This window comes from Oncorhynchus tshawytscha, unplaced genomic scaffold (genome assembly GCF_018296145.1).
Source record: "Oncorhynchus tshawytscha isolate Ot180627B unplaced genomic scaffold, Otsh_v2.0 Un_contig_2795_pilon_pilon, whole genome shotgun sequence".
Taxonomy (NCBI): domain Eukaryota; kingdom Metazoa; phylum Chordata; class Actinopteri; order Salmoniformes; family Salmonidae; genus Oncorhynchus; species Oncorhynchus tshawytscha.
The window spans coordinates 170,790-191,703 of NW_024609578.1; the positions used below are offsets into that span (position 1 = coordinate 170,790).

Genomic DNA, 20,914 nt, shown 5'->3' on the forward strand with positions numbered 1-20,914 from the left:
TGGTTTATAAGCGCATTTTGGCTACAGTTTATAGGGGACGTTACCCTAAGAGTTGGCTTTTTTTTGCTGAAATCAATGTTAGTTGTGGAAGATAATTGGCGAGACTGCTTTCCACTCGTGCTCTGTTGTTAAATATTATCTACCGGTATAACGTCTTACCGACGGCTGCGTATTTACGCATAGCTGTAAAGGCTATTCACTGAATTCAGGGCAGTAAGGAGAGCACAATACCATTCTAATAACCACTAGACCCACCAAGTCCACAGCACTGACCCTTGTGATGGATGGCATGTTATGATATTGTAATGGAGAGTTTAGTTCAGTAGAGGTTAATTTCCTCTATGACTTGAAACATTTAACATGAGTTTCTTGAGAACAGATAATATTGCTGCACTATAAGTAGGCCTAGACCAAAGCAAAGTTTGATACAAGCTTTACACAGTAAAACAGTGGGGTGAATCATGTCTCTAAGACTGTCAAGTAAAACTACCCGACTCCTGATTAAATGTAAGCACAAAGGACATCTATTCTGGTGCTTAATTTGTTTTGTGTGTTTTCCCAAAGTAGTCCAGTTGAGGGATATTGGGTAGAAGTGGACTGCTATTAGGCTCTACATTAGTCATGGAAAGTGTTACTTAATGAAGGTCCTTGACCTTCAGCTTGATCTCTTGGCATAGGATCAGTTGAGTTGGCCATTTTGTGTACATTGGCTATTGAGGAACCACTGACATGTCGATTCCTACAATTCTATTTGCACATGAATATGGAAAAGTATTTGTCTGAATAATGATGTGGTTACTTGCAAACTGGAATGGCACTAGTCCAAGTAGCTCAACAGTGACTTAATATAAAAACAATATTCAGGACAGGCCTCACATGGGGTTATGTTTATTTGTCACCTCTTTTTAATGAAAAGCTAGACAGAATTTCTGCCCAACATATTCTAGACATGTAAACACACATAATCAGTATTTAAGGATGCTAAGGCAATCCTTCAAACTCACCCTGTTCATTGAGTCCCTTCACTTATCGAATATATTGTAGTTTAGGAGTGCATAAATATATGCATATATTAAAGAATAACATATGCTTTATATGCTTCACAAAGGAATGTATGCTCTCTTTTCTAAGTATTCTATAATGCCGTTCCCTCTATTGACTTCAGGCCCTAAAAGTTGTCTTTTTTAGAGGGCTCCATGGTCTGGCCCAGGGTCAGGATGTGTGTGATTTGTATGAGAAGGAGTACTGTATCATAATCTCAAGGAGCTGTGTAAATTGTTAGGTAATCGTATATCCCACTCTGTAGATGTTGATGTGTATGTACAGAGGGAGCAGCTCACCCCGAGATGATCAAACAGGCGGTTTCCAGGCCATATGTTTTCAACAGCTCTTGTCTGTCGCTGCCAGTGATGTCATCTCTCACTGTGTATATGGGTCCTCCTTCGCCCTTTTGTGATCTGTGGTGTAGAGGCTACCATATCCTTATTGGCGTTGCAATCCAGATGAATGCTTGGGTTTGTCTTTGTTAAATAAACACTTGGAGCTGGTGATGGCATGCATATGTGTCATATTAACCCCTGGTTGTGATCCTATAAAGGGTGCAGAGAGTTGTCTCTCAGTTCTGATCCGAGGTCAGTTTCTCATTTCATTTTTATAGGTTTGGTGTCATGCAAGGTCATCTTAGATTAGCAGTTAGGGTAGACTCAAATCAAATCAAATTGTATTAGTCACATACTGTACATGTGTTTAGCAGTTGTTATTGCAGGTGTATGTGCTAGTGGAGCCATAACCTATGAGGACTATGTACATAGACTATGAACATGGATCAAGTTTTGGTAGCTGTCCATATGCTGCAGAAGTTGTGTTGCATTTTGAGCCATCCTGATTCTTCAGAATGAGGCCCCCTGTTTTAGAATGCCAGCCTCAGCCCCTTAAAGGCATCTGGCAGTGCCTACTGCAGAGAGAAGAAGATGTCCACATCACACCCATTTTTACATTTTTGTCATTTAGTAGATATTCTTATCCAGAGCAATTTACAGGAGCAATTAGGGTTAAGTGCCTTGCTCAAGGGCACATCAACAGATTATTCACCTATTTTTCACCTAGTCATCTTAGGGATTCAAACCAGCCACCTTTCGGTTACTGGCCCAACACACTTCACTGCTAGTCAACCTGCTAGGCTACCTGCCACCCCTCACTAACCTGTTGTCCTGCATTCTTGGGCACACATTAAATGTGCATTATAGTGTATTTTTAGCGTCAGACCAAATTGAGATGACGGTGAGCAGGTCATGTAAATGGTATTCAAAATAATGCCTCAAATGTTTGATATAGTCCAGACTCAACAATAGTGCTATGACCAATGCAGACTGCACACCAACGCTTAATGAGTCATTTCATTCCATTTAGTTTAGAACTGTTTTACAGTCTCTTCTGCCCTCCAAGTTTAATTTGAAATAATTTCCCAACAGTTGATGTCTTTTTGCCTGTTCTCCAGTTGAGGGTCTCTAATGAAGAATTAGAGTCAACACCATTATTTATTCAATTGAGCTCACAGGCTATTTATCAGTTGAGTTGTATTTGCATTTTAAATTTTTCAAAATGTCTTCTGTATTTAGAACCAGGTTGAGCAAACATAATAAACTTGCATCAAATACATTATCCACACCTCCGACTTAAAATGGAATGCAAGAGAAAGTATCAAAGGCAAACCCCAAACAGCTGTACAACAATAAGCAATCTCCAATCCTACACACACCCTTCTAATTATTATTCCCCCCCCCCCCCCCTTACCCCTCACCTCCTGAGATGCAGGTGTAAAATATCCCATTTTTCCAGCATTGTTCCCTGAGGTGGCTCTGGCGTGAACTCACACAACGTACACATATTTCTCCCCAGATGTTTTAACAAACTTATCCTGTGCCATGAAAGGTTTATGCTTGTTAGGGTATACAATGAAGCCTCATGCAGCCACTGAGTGGGACTGGGAGGATATCATTGCTGTAGAAAATTTGCACCTATTGATGAGAATGTCCGGGGTGAGCAAAAATGACTGTATAATACAAATACTGAGCGATATTGTATGCTCAAAAAAGGAAAATATGTTATTATATACTAATACAATTGCTCAGAGAAAGATATTTTTTAAACAAAGTAATTCAAAACCATTCTGAAATAGATAGGGATCAAAATGATTGGATCCCCTGTTTCAAATACTGTAGAACCCTTCCCATGTTTTCAATACTCTAGAACCTTTCCCATGTTTTCAATACTGTAGAACCCTTCCCATGTTTTCAATACTCTAGAACCTTTCCCATGTTTTCAATACTCTAGAACCCTTCCCCTGTTTTCAATACTCTAGAATCCTTCCCCTGTTTTCAATACTCTAGCACCCTTCCCCTGCGAGGGTAGCCACACTGAGCCTTTTTCTAAAAGGTTTTATGAGACGGAGAACATGTTGGGAGGGATCTTAGACCATTCCTCCATACAGAATCTTTCCAGATCCTTGATATCTTTCATCTGCTCCAATGGACTGCCCTCTTCAATTCAAACCACAGGTTTTCAATGGGGTTCAAGTAGAGTTAGTATAAAATCATTCAATTTCCGGGTGGCGCAGTGGTTTAGCTGTGCTACCAGAGACTCTGGGTTCGAGCCCAGGCTCTGGGGTGATCAATGGCCCAGGTCCGGGTTAGGGACTGGGCAAAACCTGGTTGAATCCATTGTCTTCCATGTCATTTAGGCAAAATAATTAAATGTGATTGACGGTGTTTCCTGAATCATTGTGGAAAACTGATTGGTTTTGCAAGCTGTGTTAAAAGTCAGTCAACTTGGTTGGGAGGATTTCATATTTTGTCCTACAATTTTGAGATTTGTATGAGACTAGGAATATCAATTTACCATGAAAAAGGGGGTAAAATAAAAAATAAAATAAAAATAATTTACCCAAAATGTTACCATGCAATATAGATCAGGGTGCCAATGATTATGGACCTGACTGTATATCATTTTGATGAGAGAGACTGTGTGTCTGCGGCATGGAAAATAAATTTCTGCCTTTGTTTTAGTTGCTGGTCAAACCCACACAGTTACATTGACCATTCACTGTTCACCAAACATGGGAATGTTAAGAAATCAAATCTCAATCAATTGCTTTTGATGAACATTTGAATTCGGTATAACAGCCCATCTAGGCCACTCAATCACAGACATCAAATCACTTTTTGTAGCTTTTTAGGTGTTAATTAAGTGAGTCCTTGATACTATTTTTGCTCATATGTTGCATATATATATAGAAAAAGGGTGGCATATATAATTGACAACATGCTCCATAAAAACACAGAGAAAAGGGAAAAGGGGGCCAGGGCTTCAGGGAGCTACATCAAACAATCAGTGCCGCCTCAAACAAATGATGCCCCTTTTCAAGTGTGAAGGCAATCCATGCAGCAGAGAGGGAGAGGTTTTACTCTGCTATTCCTCCATCCTTCCATCCCTTCATTCCCCCCTCCTTTCAGCAAACCACTGGTCAATCCAACCGCTTTTAGTACTGTAACACCCTCAGGCTTGAGAATAAGCCTCTTTCTCTGATGAAGAGACCGGTATCATTATCACAGCAATAGCCAATACGTGGCAAGCAGAACTACTACTGTTAATGCCTTTGTTAGGACGATATGTCCATTAGAAGAGTAAAGGACATACTACAGATGAACCTTGGTCTTTAACAACCTTTGAAGAGCTGAGAAACAGCATTTCTTGTAATGGAACTCTTTTATGGTTTCACTCTGTTCTCCTCCATATATATTAATGATGGCCGGTACGAACATGGTTGTTGAAGCCGAACGTCATGAATCGTCTAATTTGACTTTTCGGTTCTTTTGGATGACTTGCACTCACAAATCTAACTTGAAGAGTAAATATACAAAAGTAAGCAATGGATTTGCATTAAATGATTCGTTTATACAGCGTACACAAACACACCAACACACACACAGGCACAGATGCCCCTTCAGTGTTAAAAGGGAAAAGACAAGAGTGCTAACCTCTCATTGGGTGGGATATGAATAGCCTGTGTTTCTAGCCACATCTTGGTTAGCCAAAGTCTGGGACTTATTATAGTGTTGTTTGTTTATGCATGTGTCTGTGTGTGTAAGTATTCCTTCAAGTATTGTTCCTGTGTGTGTGTGTGTGTGTGTGTGTGTGTGTGTGTGTGTGTGTGTGTGTGTGTGTGTGTGTGTGTGTGTGTGTGTGTGTGTGTGTGTGTGTTAATGTCTGTTTTTTGTGTATATAGTGTATGTTTACCAGGTACAAGTTAAGAGTAGCATGCATTCAGAGTTGGCTTCGAACAGTGTTTGTTCCTGTTTTGTGAAACTTGAGAAATCAGAATTTAAGGTTCTGGAAAATAGGATTTTTCCCCAGCTCTCCATACCAAGGTTTCCTCCCAGCTATGTTGTCTGGGCTGGCCTGCCTCAATTGACGGCAGAATTGGAATGGATGCTCATTCAGCGCTCAAGGCCCAGCTGGTGTGTTCCACAGCATACAAATGAACTGTGCTGAAAGGAAACAACACTTAGAAAAATACCTTTGCTGCATCGATCAGTGAATGTATGCCCTGTGTGAATGTTTTGTGCTGAATCAGTCACCACTGTGGGAGAAGTCACCAGGTGACAACCAGGGACAGGAAATGCCATTGTGTCAGTGTGTATTGTGTGGTGTGATCCAAAAGCAGCTGAAACGGTCTGGTCTCCATTCTGGTTCTAGCACTGGAGTTCAGGCCTGCATCATATATGAGTTGGCTAGTGCACATTATGAATCATGCTTTGTGTGTGAGTATAAGAGGGGTAGGGATTTACCATTAGAGGTTCTGTACAGGATGCTGATGTTGCTTGACTAAACTGTAATTGGCACATAATTTCTGACCAATAATAATAACAATAGTAATAATTATAATTATAAGAACAATAATAATAATAACAATAAATAATTAATAAATACACAATAGCAATAATATTATAATAATGTTATTATTATTCAAATTAAAATGATGTTGTGTTGTGTGCTGTATTTGTTAAGGAGTTGTTTAAAGGATGGTAAATGCATTGATACTATGAATGATTGTTGTGTTACGTTTCAGGCCACCGAAACCTTTCTGGTGAATGAAGACCCCTCCAGAGGTCCTGGGATGCCTGAATGCTTTGTAGTATCAGATTCCTACAGGGTATGCATTATTATTGTTATTATTATGATTATTTAATGTGTTATTTGAGTCATTAGTCATTATTCTGACTGATGGTCTGCTTTCATGCTCTTGGTAATTACACCACAATCATAATGTCACTCACAGCTCCCTCTCCTCAGCTGCAAACCATTACAATCATTATTTCCACACACACTTTAAGAAAAAGGCCTTGCAACTCCGCCGAAGCGCCCTTCCCTCGTGGGAAAGAAAATTATAACGATAATGTGCAGCATGCAGAGTTGTATAAAATGAAAAAAGGACCAAAAAAAACTAGAAAACTATACACAGTTGAAAAAAACATGCAGCTTTAAAAATTCCACCCAGCGAGCGCATTGGATTTACAGTGATCGGCCTGAAATGAAATGGTAATAAAAAGAGAATTGCGGGATCCGGGGGAGTGGGAGTCTGTGGATGACTGAAAATGTGATTGTTAATGAGGTGGGAGCCAGTTTTCTACTCTTTGTTTCCAGCTAAAGCCTTTTGCCAAGTTATAGAGAATCTGGGTTGCTACAGTGTATTGTGTGTCCCGGGGTACAGAAATGAGCCATAATGGGAGGTAATTGAGTATCATGGTTGGTGGAGAAGTTGGAGAGGGGAGAAGCATTAATATGACCATATTAGATATCAGGGCCAGTGAGTTCAAGGCCATCCAGAGAAGGGTATCTGTACTCACCTCCTCATAGGGAGGTTATGCCCCACACATCGCATGGCTACCATGACACATCACCACTCCAGCTACCTCAGAGTCCTCTGTCTGTCCATTTTGTCTTCATATATGAGGGAGTCATTGGTTGGGATCCTAATCTTAGAGCACAAACTTTGAACCCTGTGAATTCTGTGCGCAACTTCTGAGTCGTATATTTGAGTGTTTCCATAGATTCTGTGTGTTCGTGGTATACAAAACAACCCTTGCAGATGCTGCTACAGTACTTCATTATAACAGCAAATCCATGATTGACTTTACCACAATGAGTGTTGTAGCACAGCAAATATGTATATTCCATGGTGTGAAAAGGAGAGACTCAACAACCATAGCATATGGCTCTACCATGTGTTACTTAATGAGCGATTTACTCCCATAGACCACTAAATGTGGGGCTCATTTAAGGAGCGATGCTGGATGAGTGTTTGCGTGTGTTGCAGTCAACTCAACTCTATAAAGGAGGAAAACAGTTTTTGATCCCCTTCGAACCCACTCTCTGTAACCTTTCACTTTTGTGGTCCTGTGTGCTTTTTATGACTTCAGAGAGAGAAAGATAGAGAGAGAGAACTTCCATGAATACACTGAGTTAGACAGAGACTACAACTTGGGAACAGGATTCATTCCACCTGCTGTTACACAACTGCCCAAATTATGTGTATGTTTGTCACTCTGAAAGTCCCACTCTGAAATATCAAGGTAACGTTTGTCATTTAACGTTTGTCATTTCAGTCATTTCATATTCACGGATTAAATCAACCGGTATGGAATGCTGTGAGCATGACCTTGTGTGGTGAGAAGGGGAGGTTACAGTTATGTGGTCTACACAAACCCCTGACCACACACTTTCCCCTCCCTCCCTCCCTCCCTCCCTCCCTCCCTCCCTCCCTCCCTCCCTCCCTCCCTCCCTCCCTCCCTCCCTCCCTCCCTCCCTTCCCTCCCTCGTCTTCTCTCGCTCTCGCTCCCTTCACCCCTCTCTCTCTCCCTCCCTCCCTCCCTCCCTCCCTCCCTCCCTCCCTCCCTCCCTCCCTCCCTCCCTCCCTCCCTCCCTCCCTCCCTCCCTCCCTCCCTGTCTCCCTCCCTGTCTCCCTCCCTGTCTCCCTCCCTGTCTCCCTGTCTCCCTCCCTGTCTCCCTCCCTCCCTCCCTGTCTCTCTATATCTCTCTATATCCCTCCCTCCCTCTCTGGTCTCTCTATATCTCTCCATATCCCTCCCTCCCTCCCTCCCTCCCTCCCTCCCTCCCTCCCTCCCTCCCTCCCTCCCTCCCTCCCTCCCTCCCTCCCTCCCTCCCTCCCTCCCTCCCTCCCTCCCTCCCTCCCTCCCTCCCTCCCTCCCTCCCTCCCTCCCTCCCTCCCTCCCTATCTCTCTCTATATCCCTCCCTCTCTGACTCTCCCTCCCTCAGTCTCTGGCTCCCCTGGTTGTGTGCAGTATAATTGGCCACACAGAGCCCAGATCTCTTTGTTTCTCCTGCAGAGGCTTGCGGTGTAAATGCACAAGCAGTAGGCCTCATAAATCTGAGGGACTCCAGTGGTCTGATCAAAATTTCAGCTCCACAATGACTTTACCCCCACAACACTATACCACACTTAGGACCTGGTCCAAAACTTGTTTTATTACTTTATGAAAACTGTGTGCATGCGTGCATGTGCGTGTGCTGTGTGTGTGTGTGTGTGTGTGTGTGTGTGTGTGTGTGTGTGTGTGTGTGTGTATAATGTAAACATATGTTTCCCATGCCAATAAAGCCCTTTGAATTTAATTGAAGTGAGAGAAAGACTTTGTCTGTGAGAGGGTACATGCCTCTGTAAATTGTTCTCAGTATGACCAATATGTTTTCTAATACACTCCTCCTTCCTTGGGACACTATCTTGTTTTGGTAGCATACAGTATGTTGTTGTCAAGCAGTCCTCAGGTTGGGCTGTTTTTCAGTTTCAAGTCAACTTCATTGTAGTAAATGTCCCAAGCCAGAGCAACCATGTGGCTCTGCTGTTTCAACTGCAGTCACCATTACAGGTTTCAGTCTGGACCTGATGTCTGATAGTGTTCTATACACTCTGCAATGAAATGTCTTACTAGTACAACGGCCTGGGCTGGAAGTGTGCACTGAAATTCAGTCAACATGCTGAAAGTGCCTTTGTATCAGGGGTAACACATAGAAGTAACACAAAATGTGCAGAACAATGACAAATATTTTTTTACATTTGTTTCACAAACTAATTTATGCAGAGGCAGTGTAACTGTAGTGTAATAACAATGTCTTACTATTGTAGGTATACCCATTCATTTACATAGCTAGAGTAAAATTTACATGGGTCTAGATAAAAATTAATCCCAACCAAGACCCTAGTTTCGTTCATTTCCAATCTCATTAAATGTTTCCTCTACCTTCTCCTTCCTCAGATGGAAAAGAAATGACATTTCCAATATTTTAAGTCAATCTCTTAATATCAAGTCATTATTTATCAACATTATATGTCTTTATTGTCGGCTATAGGCCCCATATGAAGCATCACCTTTGACCTTAAAGCAATCATATTCTTATGATTGCATGGACTTTACTAACTGGTACGCCTAATAAGCCTATAATAATATTTCATAGAAAACACATCAAAACAAAATCACATCGTAGCTATAGCAAATGTTTAGCTCATTGCAAAATACAATGCTCAGACTGGAGGACCTTCTGTAAAGCATTTTACCTTCTCGTTTAGGATATAGTCTACTCTATACACGTCGTACTGATAAAACGCTGGATATTACGCATTCGGCGTTCCTATTCATTTAACCCTCGTAATAACATATTTGTTACCCTAAAGAAAGAGAACGGTGTATTGTCATTATGCATGGTTACTGAGTATGAGCTGAAAAGACCGGATTAAGCAGAAGTTTGCCGCAGCATGATTTACGAAATTGGGAGATTCGTGTTAATGATATTATGTTGTATAGCAAACACCGTCGCCCCTGATCAATCCCCACCCAAAATATCCGTGCGCACGAAAGGAGAATCGGTGGAAGAGGGTGGGAGACAAAACTTTTTTCCCCCAAAAGTTTGTGTAAGCTTTCACTTTCAGCCTTCTAGGCGGGGTTACAGTACAGCATGGAGTGAGCGAAACAGGACGGCGAGCGATTGCAATGCAGCACTACAGCGAACTTCCATCCAACTTAAATAAGCTCTCCAATTTTCATTTCTAAAAATAACCATGTACTCCCCGTACTGCTTGACACAGGTAAATGCCATTATTTCATTGTTATTGCTTAGTATACAGTCGGTGTTGCGGGTTAGATTAGTGCTCCCACCATTTGCAACTATGTAATAGTTTAATTTGAGCGTATTTGTTACTCTGTTTCTTTCTGATAGCATTTATCTTGTATCTCTGACACTTTTCCTTCTTAGATGGCATTTCTTCGCAGGGCTTTCTTATGCGTTTCATTACACATGGTTTTGTAGAGAAAATGGCGCTCCTCCCGAATCTATTTAATATAAAAGGAGGGGAGAAGTGGAGGAGGAGAAAGGAGTGAATGTAGAGAACTGGACTTGAAGTTTTGTGTTACATGTAATGGATGGTCTTACATTGACATTTTCCAAAATGTTGATCTCGCAAACGCTTGGCAGTGAGAGAGGCTACATGTGGAAGCGTGGCCGTCAAAAAGCTTTATCCGCTAACGGTTTGACAGTCGAGGACTTTAGGTCGGTGTGTGCTGCCGCCAGTTCTACAGTAGCCTACACTTGTCAACCGTGCTCGATTCTGATTAACATAACGTACCTATTTAGTGAAAGTAAATGTTCGGGAATATAATGTTTAGACTATTTTACGCACGAATATCTCACTCCATATATGCGCCATAAGGATTATTTTCAAGGTTCTGATCATGCCCAGTTGATATTAACTTATTTTAGCGACTCTCTGGTCCACTGTACCTAGCACAAATGCTGTATTTAATCTGCTATTATAAACTCTTGACCATTTATGTTCATAGTAAAACAACCATCCCACAATTTACAGCCAATAAATATTCCATAACTTTGAATAAGAAACCTACCTCTGATGTTTTACTCTGTGCTGCTTTTCCCTAAATGTATAACCTACTTTCAACTATACAGTGGATGTCCAGACCCCACAACCTGGTATATTTGATATACATACACCATGCATTGTAAAGTTCCCTCATATTCAATAGGGAATTACTCTTGTACTTCCACATGCAATATTCCACATTTCTGAGGACAGTTGGGCAGATAGCTTATGAGTTGAACAGCTTATTGGCACTAATTGGTCATTGATAAGGTCCTACCCAAATAAAATGTACTTTTGTAAAGCAATATAGAATCTCTTGCTATATAATATAACTAAATAAATTATTGTTCAATATGCTCATTAAATGTAAAATCTGTTTTGATATATTGTATTTGTTGAAACTGGAGAGTTGATCAGGTAACAGTCTCAGAATCTACATCTACTTTTTTAAATTCAAAGAATTTTTGGAAAATATATATAAAGCTTCTCTTTTTCTATTTTATGAAATGATAGTCTATTTGTGCTGGAGGAAAGAGAGTGTTAACAAGTATTATGGTGCCTGAGATGTGGTCAATGGATTGTAACAAAACAGTGCATTGCACAGTCATAAGATAACTTAAACAGTTAGTTATTTAGTTTATGGATGTGTTTACTTTGAAAACATCATGTGTATTAGTAATAGTCCTATAACTTCTCTGTCACATGAACAGTAATTTAAGGTCAGGCTCGATTCTAAAATGACCAAATGTCACACATCATTTCTTAACTTTTTTGACTAACAAAGAACCCTAAATCTATGAGGTTCAGTAACTATTCATTTATGACTTATGTGCAATATCATTACTCTTGGAACTGGATTTTTCCTTAGCTTGGCAAAGTAACTTGGAGGGAAACACCAGAGAAAGCTCTGCTTGAAGTTGTACTGTCAACAGTATATGTTCACAGATACATGTGACATACAACAGGGGTTTTTGAGCCCACTGACTGAAAATATTTTATATTTTAGCAATACAAACCCTCATAATATAAACCTACAAAGTTCCTTGGCCTAAACTGAATCGCGAGGCACCCATCATTTAACTCTCTGCATCAATATATTCCTGGTTCTGCAAAAACATTGTAGTGGTCTGCTTCTCTTCTTTCTATGCATTTCTGTGTAGATTTTTTGTTCTTTATGGATTCTTTAAAAAGCCATGCCTTTTTTTGCATCCAAAATAGAATGGTTGTTGATATTATCTGCAATTCTATGACTCTCCTAACCAGTGGCATAACTGTTGGAAATCTATTCCTATAAAGCAAACTTGTTTATCCCTTGGTTTCACTGGACAGTAGACTGCCAAGGCCTGTGTGATGTGTAGTTTATTCCTGATTTTACAGTGTTATATTAAAACAATTTGACTTCCATGCCTCGGACTCCTGTTACAGAGGCAGAGAGGGTGTTTTTCTCAGTTGCGGGCACGGCCAGTAGTCTGTTTCCATTTAAAACTGTAGAATGATCATATGTTGTTCTCTATTCTACTCCCAGATTGACAGAAAAAGACAAAGCTGATTTTGAATACTTTTTTTAGAAGTGGATATATATTGGAAGAGAGGGTCTTGTACTTTTTAGGCCACACGGGTCTAAATTAAATGCAACTGAGAAAGAAAATAGGCCCAGATATTTAGAAATGATGGAATGGGACTTTATCAGATGCACAGAGAGGAATCTCTATATAGACTCGAACTTTTCTCTCCAACAGTTAAGCAGTTTACACATATAGCTTAATTTGTTCATGCATATTTATTTACAGTGTTTCTGGAATTGATAAATGTTGTAATTATTTTACTAAAGCGGCTATATACGGCAGTATGAAAATAAAACAGCAGAACTGACTGCACATTCCGCACGTGCTGCACATATGCAGAATAAAGCCCATAGGCTAAATCATTTGGACCGGATAAACTATATAAATATATTATTTAAAGCTATACATTGACTACATAGAGTTTGGTATGGTCATGCATTTTAGGGAGATATTCAACAAGAGAACAGCTTTGTGCATTGCACTCGTCCAGCGTGCGTGGAGCTTGCGCCTCTCAGCCCAGCCCAAGACTCCTGCATTCCGGTCACTTCTGATGTGCCTCTTGTCTGCAGATGTAGACTCACATTTTTGTTTATTTAATTAAGGTTAATCATTTTAAAAAACGAGTTTGGACCTCGGATATGGCAACACAATATAAACAATCGAATAAATGATTAACAGTGGTAAAAGGCTTTCTGGAGACTGGCGAGATGGATGGGGTGTAATGGAGGTAAATTATGGAAAGCATTCAGAGGTTCGGATATACTTCAGTCATGTGTTACTTTATACATGTTTTATGATGTTATAAACATTACAATGTAAGTCCATACCAAAAGTATCCACAGCAGGTATGGAAATAGACGATACCAAATTCACCGTGTTGTGTGGCTGGCTGATATAGGCTATTGCCTTAGCTATTAGACACCATTATCAGAATAGCGTTGCCTTTTCCAGTCTTGCAGCACTACACTCTTGGAAGAAAAGGTGCTATCTAGAACCTAAAAGGGTTATTCGGCTGTCGAGAACCCTTTGAAGAACCCTTCTGGTTCCAGGTACCTTTTGAGTTGCATTTAGAACACTTTCCACAGAGGATTCTACATGGAACCCAAAATAGTTTTACCTGGAACAAAAAAAGATTATCCTATGGGGACACCCGAATAACCCTTTTTTTTTACAGGAGTGTAGGCCTTTTTCATTTATGTCATAGGGACGTATAATCAAGCCAGATTAGATCAGTAAAGCAGAATTCAACACTTTTCTTCTCTACACAGTGGAGTATCCGTGATATTGAAAAATAAACATGACATTGTTATTGTTGTTATAGTCATTATTAGGCATAGACTATTGTTAGGCTATAACACGGAAGCATGGCATGCTTGGCTTGTTCCCATAAAGCGCACCAGGTCATAACCATTTTCTTTTCGCATTTGCCTAAGCCACTTTATGCTAATGACTTTGTTTATGATCAAAAGTTTATACAATAAATAAAATGTGATCACCCTATACTATTCTTACTCGTACTACAGTTTAACATCCTCTTCTCTTTGCTCTTCTGCTCGCGGGACGGTGACCCCTGCGCGGGAATGCTTTTCACACCTCTTAACACCCTCGCGACACTAAAGTATTGCACTACTCACCTTCTAAACAATCCATTAGTGGTAAGTGTTGCCCTATTATTTTTTAACGTGTGTTATATACATTTTATTAGGCATTGTTATCATAGTTTGTTGAAGCCCATATTACTTTCTTTCTTTTTTTTAACTCAATTTTAAAAACCTTAATCTTATTGAAAGGAAGCATCATTTGCTAAATGTATTTCCCACACGTTCGTACTTTCTTGAAAAGCAGTGAAGGCCCGTTTTTTCTAGACAACTCACTGCTAGTCAATCACTTTTGCTGTCGGCTTGAAGTCCTACTAAGTTATTTAAAAAGCTTAACATACATAAACCAAAAGTTAACTGCGGAGAAAGAGCAAGATGGCTATTTAATACAGTTTTGTTATGGGCCTAATTTCTGCAGTTTGTAGCCCAGCAGCACCGATTGGCCCGAAAGTAGCCTACTAGCCGTCTATTCAAGCAGATAGGCCTAATGTTTAGCAAAAGTAAGTCACATAATTTCATGATGTCATCTAAAATTTGCTAACTTGTTGCCTTGGAAATGTATCTTGCTTTTCCCATTTTCATGCAATTAACCCTTGAGTGGCAAACCCAAAATGTTTTACCATTAACCCATTATTTGCATGCATATTTGAGACAGAAAGACTAAACATATATTTGTAGATTTTAGAAACAATTTAGTCCTAAGGAACATATTTCTTGTTGCAAGTCATCTTTGTATTGCAGATCAATTAAAAATTCATCTTTGTCTTAATTACCTCCATGGATACATTTGTGGCTTAATCACATGCCTAAATGATCCTAAATTATGTTAGGCCTAAGTGAGTATGTATTACTGTGTGTTGCTGCATGAAAATAGATGATATTTGTCTATGTCATTATCAGTTGTTAACAGGCATGGTGTTTTGAATAAAAACATATTCCACTGAAACCTCCTTGTAGACATTTTGTGAGGCGGCCTTCCAATCTCTCCTCACCCATACCCCTCCTCTTTTCCTCTCCCCCTCCTCCTCCTCCTCTCCCTCCCTCTCCTCCACTCCCTCCCCTACCCTCCTCACCCTCCCTCCTTCCACTCCCTCTCCTCACCCCTCTCCTACCAACCTCTCCTCACCCCTCCCCTACTCTAACCTCTCCTCTACCTCCTCCTCTCCCCCCTCCTCCTGTCCTCTCCCCTCTCTCTCCCCAGGCCTGGAAAATGAATTGGAACAGCTGTTCAGGGGATTAAAATCTGATGGAACCACAGTCTGAATAAACAGAAATGTTGGATTTTTTGAATTAAAGATACACACTCATACAAACAGCCCCATGCACTTCCACACATGTCACACACACACACACACACACACACACACACACACACATCCACACACACACACACACAAACACACAGATTTTTCCGTTCGTCCAAATGTGATTAGGCCACTGTGTGGTCCAAATCACAGGATCAGGATCCACTTTTTTAGGCTGAATGGCAATGATGTTTTATACTGATGTTTAAGAGGCACTCGGACAGCTGATTGGTGTGGAATATGCAGCCATTGAACCATGTGTGACTGAGGTTAATCTATGGAGCAAAAACAAATACCCAAAGTGTAGTGCTCCAAAACACAGAATTTCAGTGGGAAGAAAAGTAGGCTTTCATGACTTTTATAGAATTTCAATGGCGGATATTTTGAATTATAATATTACTGTGCTTGAGTTCAGTTGTGCAGGAGACCAACCACCCCCTGCCCTGCAGTAAAGGCAATCAGAATGATGCAATGAATGTATGTAGTCTGATAGTGCTTTTCTGATTGGTGTGGAATATAGCCATACCAGTGAGCCAGTAGAATAATAACCCCTGTGTTCCAGACAGCCCAAGTCAGTAATGAATTTAATGGATATGTGAACATTATTATGTTCTCCTCCTCTATCCCTTGTTGAACCACCAGTTACGGTGAAACCGGACCACCACCCCAATGGCCTACCACCAGGTGTCTCGTGGCAGCGGGTGGCTCTTTTCCCATCATGTAATGGGGACACCGGCAGGCCACAATGCCAGACGCTCACAAGGACACGTTCCCTTTACTTATTAATTCCTACCAGGCCACCACCACCACCACCACCACCGGCGGCTTCAAGTCTCCTTTGGTGGTTGGTTGGTAGGTGGTGGAGCTGGCAAATTCAAACAGCCATAAACAATGAGGTGGCAAAGCCCTGGTCTCTGTCATCACAGATATGGGCTGGCTGGTGGCTGGTGCTGTTATCTATTCCTCAGGGAGGAGGTACTGTGTCCTGGACCTAGAGATGCCCCGACTTGTTAACATTTAATGAACATATCAAGAATATTTAAAGGACATATCAAGGTTTTGTTGATAAATGTTTTTGAACATTTTCCATCAGACTTTGTAAGTCCATGATGGGTCCACTGTTGTATCTCCAAAAATGTCTGTCTATTTTATGCAGAATTCAGTACACTGTGTGATGGGGAAGACAAAGACTGGATGAATTGGATGTATTTTGGCAAGAGGGAATATAGATTTGAATTAAGTACCATGTAGTTTTTATCTCAAGCTGCATGCAGAAAAGCCCAAACCAACTGAGTCTCATTCAGTATCTGCACAGCTGTCCTAGCATCCGTGGAGAATGGATTCCTATTGCTATTGCCATGGGAGTCTCCAGCCAAGAAGAATAGGAGGATATCCAGTGTGTGTGCAGAGAGAGTGGTGTGTGTGTGTGTGTGTGTGTGTGTGTGTGCGTGCATGCATGCGCCGCACTGCCGTCTCCACCCTCCTGCCTTTCCCTTCGCTCATGTCAACCCTGGAATGGATTATGCTTTGGCAGAACCCTGGCAATGCCTTTAGCCCCAGTGCGGTTCGTGGTCGCTGATATGTTGTGCTCTGCCATGGCTACAGCCATGGCTACACACACACACACACACACACACACACACACACACAACACACACAAACAAATGACATAATTGAGCTAGAATATACATAGGCACACACAAATACGTCTGTACAATATGGGAGAGAGATGGGGCTAAAGTGAAAATGTGTCTTTCCCATGCAAATCAACAGAGGGATGGAGGGAAGGATCCCAGCTCTGTAGGAGCTGTGGGCAATAAGGCAGCTGCATGGGATGGACTGACACGTTGGTACAGTATGTGCTTTCCATGATTAGTCATGAATCTAAAGAGTGGAGCACCTATTATCACCTATTATCACCTATTATCTAATATTTAGACCACTGACTGTCTGACAACTAGTTTGTCTGGAAGTGAGAGGATATGGTGAGGTTGGTGGTATTTGTGTAAGAGAGGGTGTGGTTGCTTGGGTTTGCAGAGATAGGCATGCCATGGTGTGTTTTGACAGTTAAAAAGGTCTACAGTATGTTGGTCTTATTTCCTTTGCCATTTATTTCTCACCATGCAACATTCTCTCTGTTCTCTACCCATCCCCTGTGGAGTGTTAGTGTGGGAGAGATGATAAGTCCTAGTGTTTTTGCCTGATGGGCCCTATCTCAGAGGGCATCGGTGAGATATGCAGACCTCACCCACTAGCACTCTGTTACACTCCACTAGGTCTGTAGTGGGGTGTAATGGCAGTGTTTGAATTGAAAAGTGCCACACAATTCAGAATTGAGGGGATTGTATGGAGCGTAACAACATGGAGGGAGTCTGTTCTAGACAGAAATGTGGACTCCTGTGTCCCAAGTCTATCAGTAGTAGTGCTGTAATGGATTTATAAGTGATTTATAAAAGCTGGTGGATGTGCTTTTAATATCAAATACCTCAACATGTTTTGGATTTGTTTCTCTCACACGGAGCATAAACTTCACAAAGTGTGTGATTGGTAATATGAGAAAAAGCATGAAGACCCATTGTTTTGGCTTGTCACAGGTCAGCAGCAGAGAGCTGCTGCTGCTCATTGACACCCCACTGAAGGTCACTACAGTAGGGGCCTGTTGTTTGTTATGGAGGTGGGGACAGCAGTCTGGTCTCTGACCTCAACTCCCACTGATCTAAATATATAGACCCCTCATTACATTGCTGCTGGATTCATCTGTATGAAATCTGAGATCTATCTACCCCTCTTCCTCCCTCTTGCTCGCTCTCTCTCCCTACCAGACACAAACACACTCATAACCAAGCATGCACAAGCTCACACAAATATGGCACAATCTTACCTCTGAATCGGTAATATCTCCACATCTATTTCAACACACCCATCCAAAACACACACGTACAGTATGTGAGTGAAAACAGACACACATACATGCACATTCAAACCCTCTCAGGCTTTATGCATTATGCATTAATGGACACATACACCGGCAAACACACACGCTCAAACACTTCCCACACCTGCACACACTTAAGCACGAGGCGCAGGTGTGCATTCTTGACTCTCCCTTGTCAGTCTGGTGCCGACCGTCAAAATCACAGCCAGCACCACTAGACCAGAGTGATGATTGGGGAGGTGGTGTTGGTGGGGTGGAGGGGGGCTGTTGTGTTGCCAGCGTACCATGTGTGCCAGCTCCTCGACTGACTCCTAACCCATATGGCACTTCACTCCCTAACCTCCCCAAATCTGACTGTGGAAACATACTGCATTAGCACTTCTCCCTGCACCTGGCTGTGGCTGAAGAGACAATTATGTACATTAGCAGACAACTGCAAAAATCTCATCTCACAACAATGAATGTGGGGAGTGGTGGTGGTTGGGGGGGGGGGGTAGTTTAGGTTAGGGTAGTTGTAAAGTGAAGACGTCACCCAATGACACACATTGTTCTCATGTAATGTTGCCATTTTGCAACTCTTTCCGATGAGCAGGTGAATCAAGGTGAAAGTTGATTTGTGGGTTTTGGCTCAATTAATGACACTACTTTAATCTTGTTCGCTGTTTGTAAAACCTCATTGAGTTTGTGTGTTGAAATAGAATCGGTTTTGTTTTTCTAGCCTAGGGTGTGATGAATGCAGCCGTGAGTTGGAACCTGATTACTCCGATCCTCGATAAGATTACCAATCTGAAAATGATCACTTAAAGATACAATTTTTACATCGGAGTAAACAATATGTTTTGCTTACATATTTTCATTAGGAATGAGAATGATCTTCATCGGGTTAAATGGAGCATTTAATGGGTTAAACTTGGAGGGAAGGAGTTTTCCTGTCTTGGGGACGGGTGGTGGAGCATTGCCGTTTGGATGCTAACAACCCCTCAAGTCAAGCTGTAACAAAAGCACTTGTAACCTTATTTCAAGAGCTGAAAAAAACACAAGGTAAAAGGAAAATTAGAAGTTGGAGAGACAGGGATCATAAACAACAATATCAGTATCTTAGGCTGGCAAGGCTGCACATCTGTTGGTCTCAGTTTCTCCTTTCTTTCTTTCTTTCTTTCTTTCTTTTTTCTCTCTCTCTCTTTCCTTCTCTCTCTCAGCTCTGTCTGTAGCTCTGCCTGTCTCTGTCTGAGTCTGTCTGTCTGTCTGTCTGTCTGTCTGTCTGTCTGTCTGTCTGTCTGTCTGTCTGTCTGTCTGTCTGTCTGTCTGTCTGTCTGTCTGTCTGTCTGTCTGTCTGTCTGTCTGTCTGTCTGTCTGTCTGTCTGTCTGTCTGTCTCTGTCTCGCTCTCGCTCTCTCTGTCTGTTTCTCTGTCACTCTGTCTGTGCTGTTTGGCCACCTGGTCCAGCGAGGAATTGCTGTCACCCTGAGAACAAAGCACTGCAGCTCTCTCCTCAGAGCAGGAAGTTGGGCCCTGGCCAGTGGTGGAAAATCTATACGCATAATATAACATATCTTTACCTTACATGAACTCTGAGGAGGACTAGCAGCTATGAGCAAACACAGAAAGGGTGTGTGTGTGTGTCCTGAGATTCTTGTGAGGTTCTGCTGGCTGTGGCTGTAGGACATACTGAGAGTAGTGTGGAGAGCAGGTCAGGGCCCTTGGTAGTAGTCGAACACAAATAACTGCTGCTACTCAATGTGGAAAAGGTATCCACGGTACTGAACTGAACTTCAATGTTGGGACTTTGAAAATGACTTCAAGCCAGAGTGTTGCTTTTGACATGGAAACTTTTCAATGTGAGTGGAAAATGTTACCCCCTTCAGTGACAAAATACAATAAAAAATGCAATACTTTAAGGTTTACGTTAAGTGGGCTACAGCCAGACAATCACATCACATAAAGTTTATTTTTGTAAAAAATACAGATTGTATGTAACAACAATGCATGAAGAAAAACAAGGTCAAGCCGACATATGTCACCACTCACCCGGTTCAATGGGGGACGTCATGACATCACTGTTGTAGCTCAAGGAACTGTGTCCCAACTCGAACAATGTTTTCACAAAGTGGGAAAAAGCTTCTCCTTCAAACATATGCAGGAGTTTAGAACACCAGCGTTGCATTGCTCCTTATTTAGCCCTTTCCCATACTTAATAAGACGTCTGCTTGTTTGAGGTATAATTTCTTTGAAAGCACTTTCTCATGTGACCACTCATGATCTGAATGGAGAAACAATGTGCTTTTGTCATGGTCTCAGTTTTTAATGCTTTGTTGAAAAGGGAATGAGGAAAAAACTACAACTCCTGTCTAAGGTGTCAAGTTTATGTCAGTCTTTTTGGCACAGGATGTCTTGAGAATAACCTTGTACAACCCAAACACATATCATTATCGTCATCAGTTAAGTTACTTTTTGCCATCTGCAGCATATTATGGGGACTGTCAAGTCTAGATATGATGGACCATCCAATAGTGTTGAATATCTACATCAAATCCCTACACGTTTGTTTTCATTTGTCATGTCATGTC

At 41.4% G+C, this 20,914-nt stretch overlaps 1 protein-coding gene across 5 annotated transcripts in view; it reads left to right on the forward strand.

Moving 5' to 3' along the window:
• The window catches only part of LOC112214449 (nuclear factor 1 X-type), a 41,599-nt gene that overhangs the window by 1,477 nt on the left and 19,208 nt on the right, over positions 1–20,914 (forward strand). The window contains exons 2-3 of one of the 5 annotated variants that reach the window (XM_042316036.1): positions 6,128–6,211; positions 14,131–14,166. The exons of 1 other annotated variant lie outside the window; for it this stretch is intronic. In XM_042316036.1, coding sequence (XP_042171970.1) covers positions 6,128–6,211; positions 14,131–14,166 — 120 coding nt within the window. Of the gene's footprint in view, positions 1–6,127; positions 6,212–9,829; positions 10,158–14,130; positions 14,167–20,914 lie in introns of those variants that run through there. 3 more of the 5 variants (XM_042316038.1, XM_042316037.1, XM_042316039.1) reach the window with 3 other exon arrangements.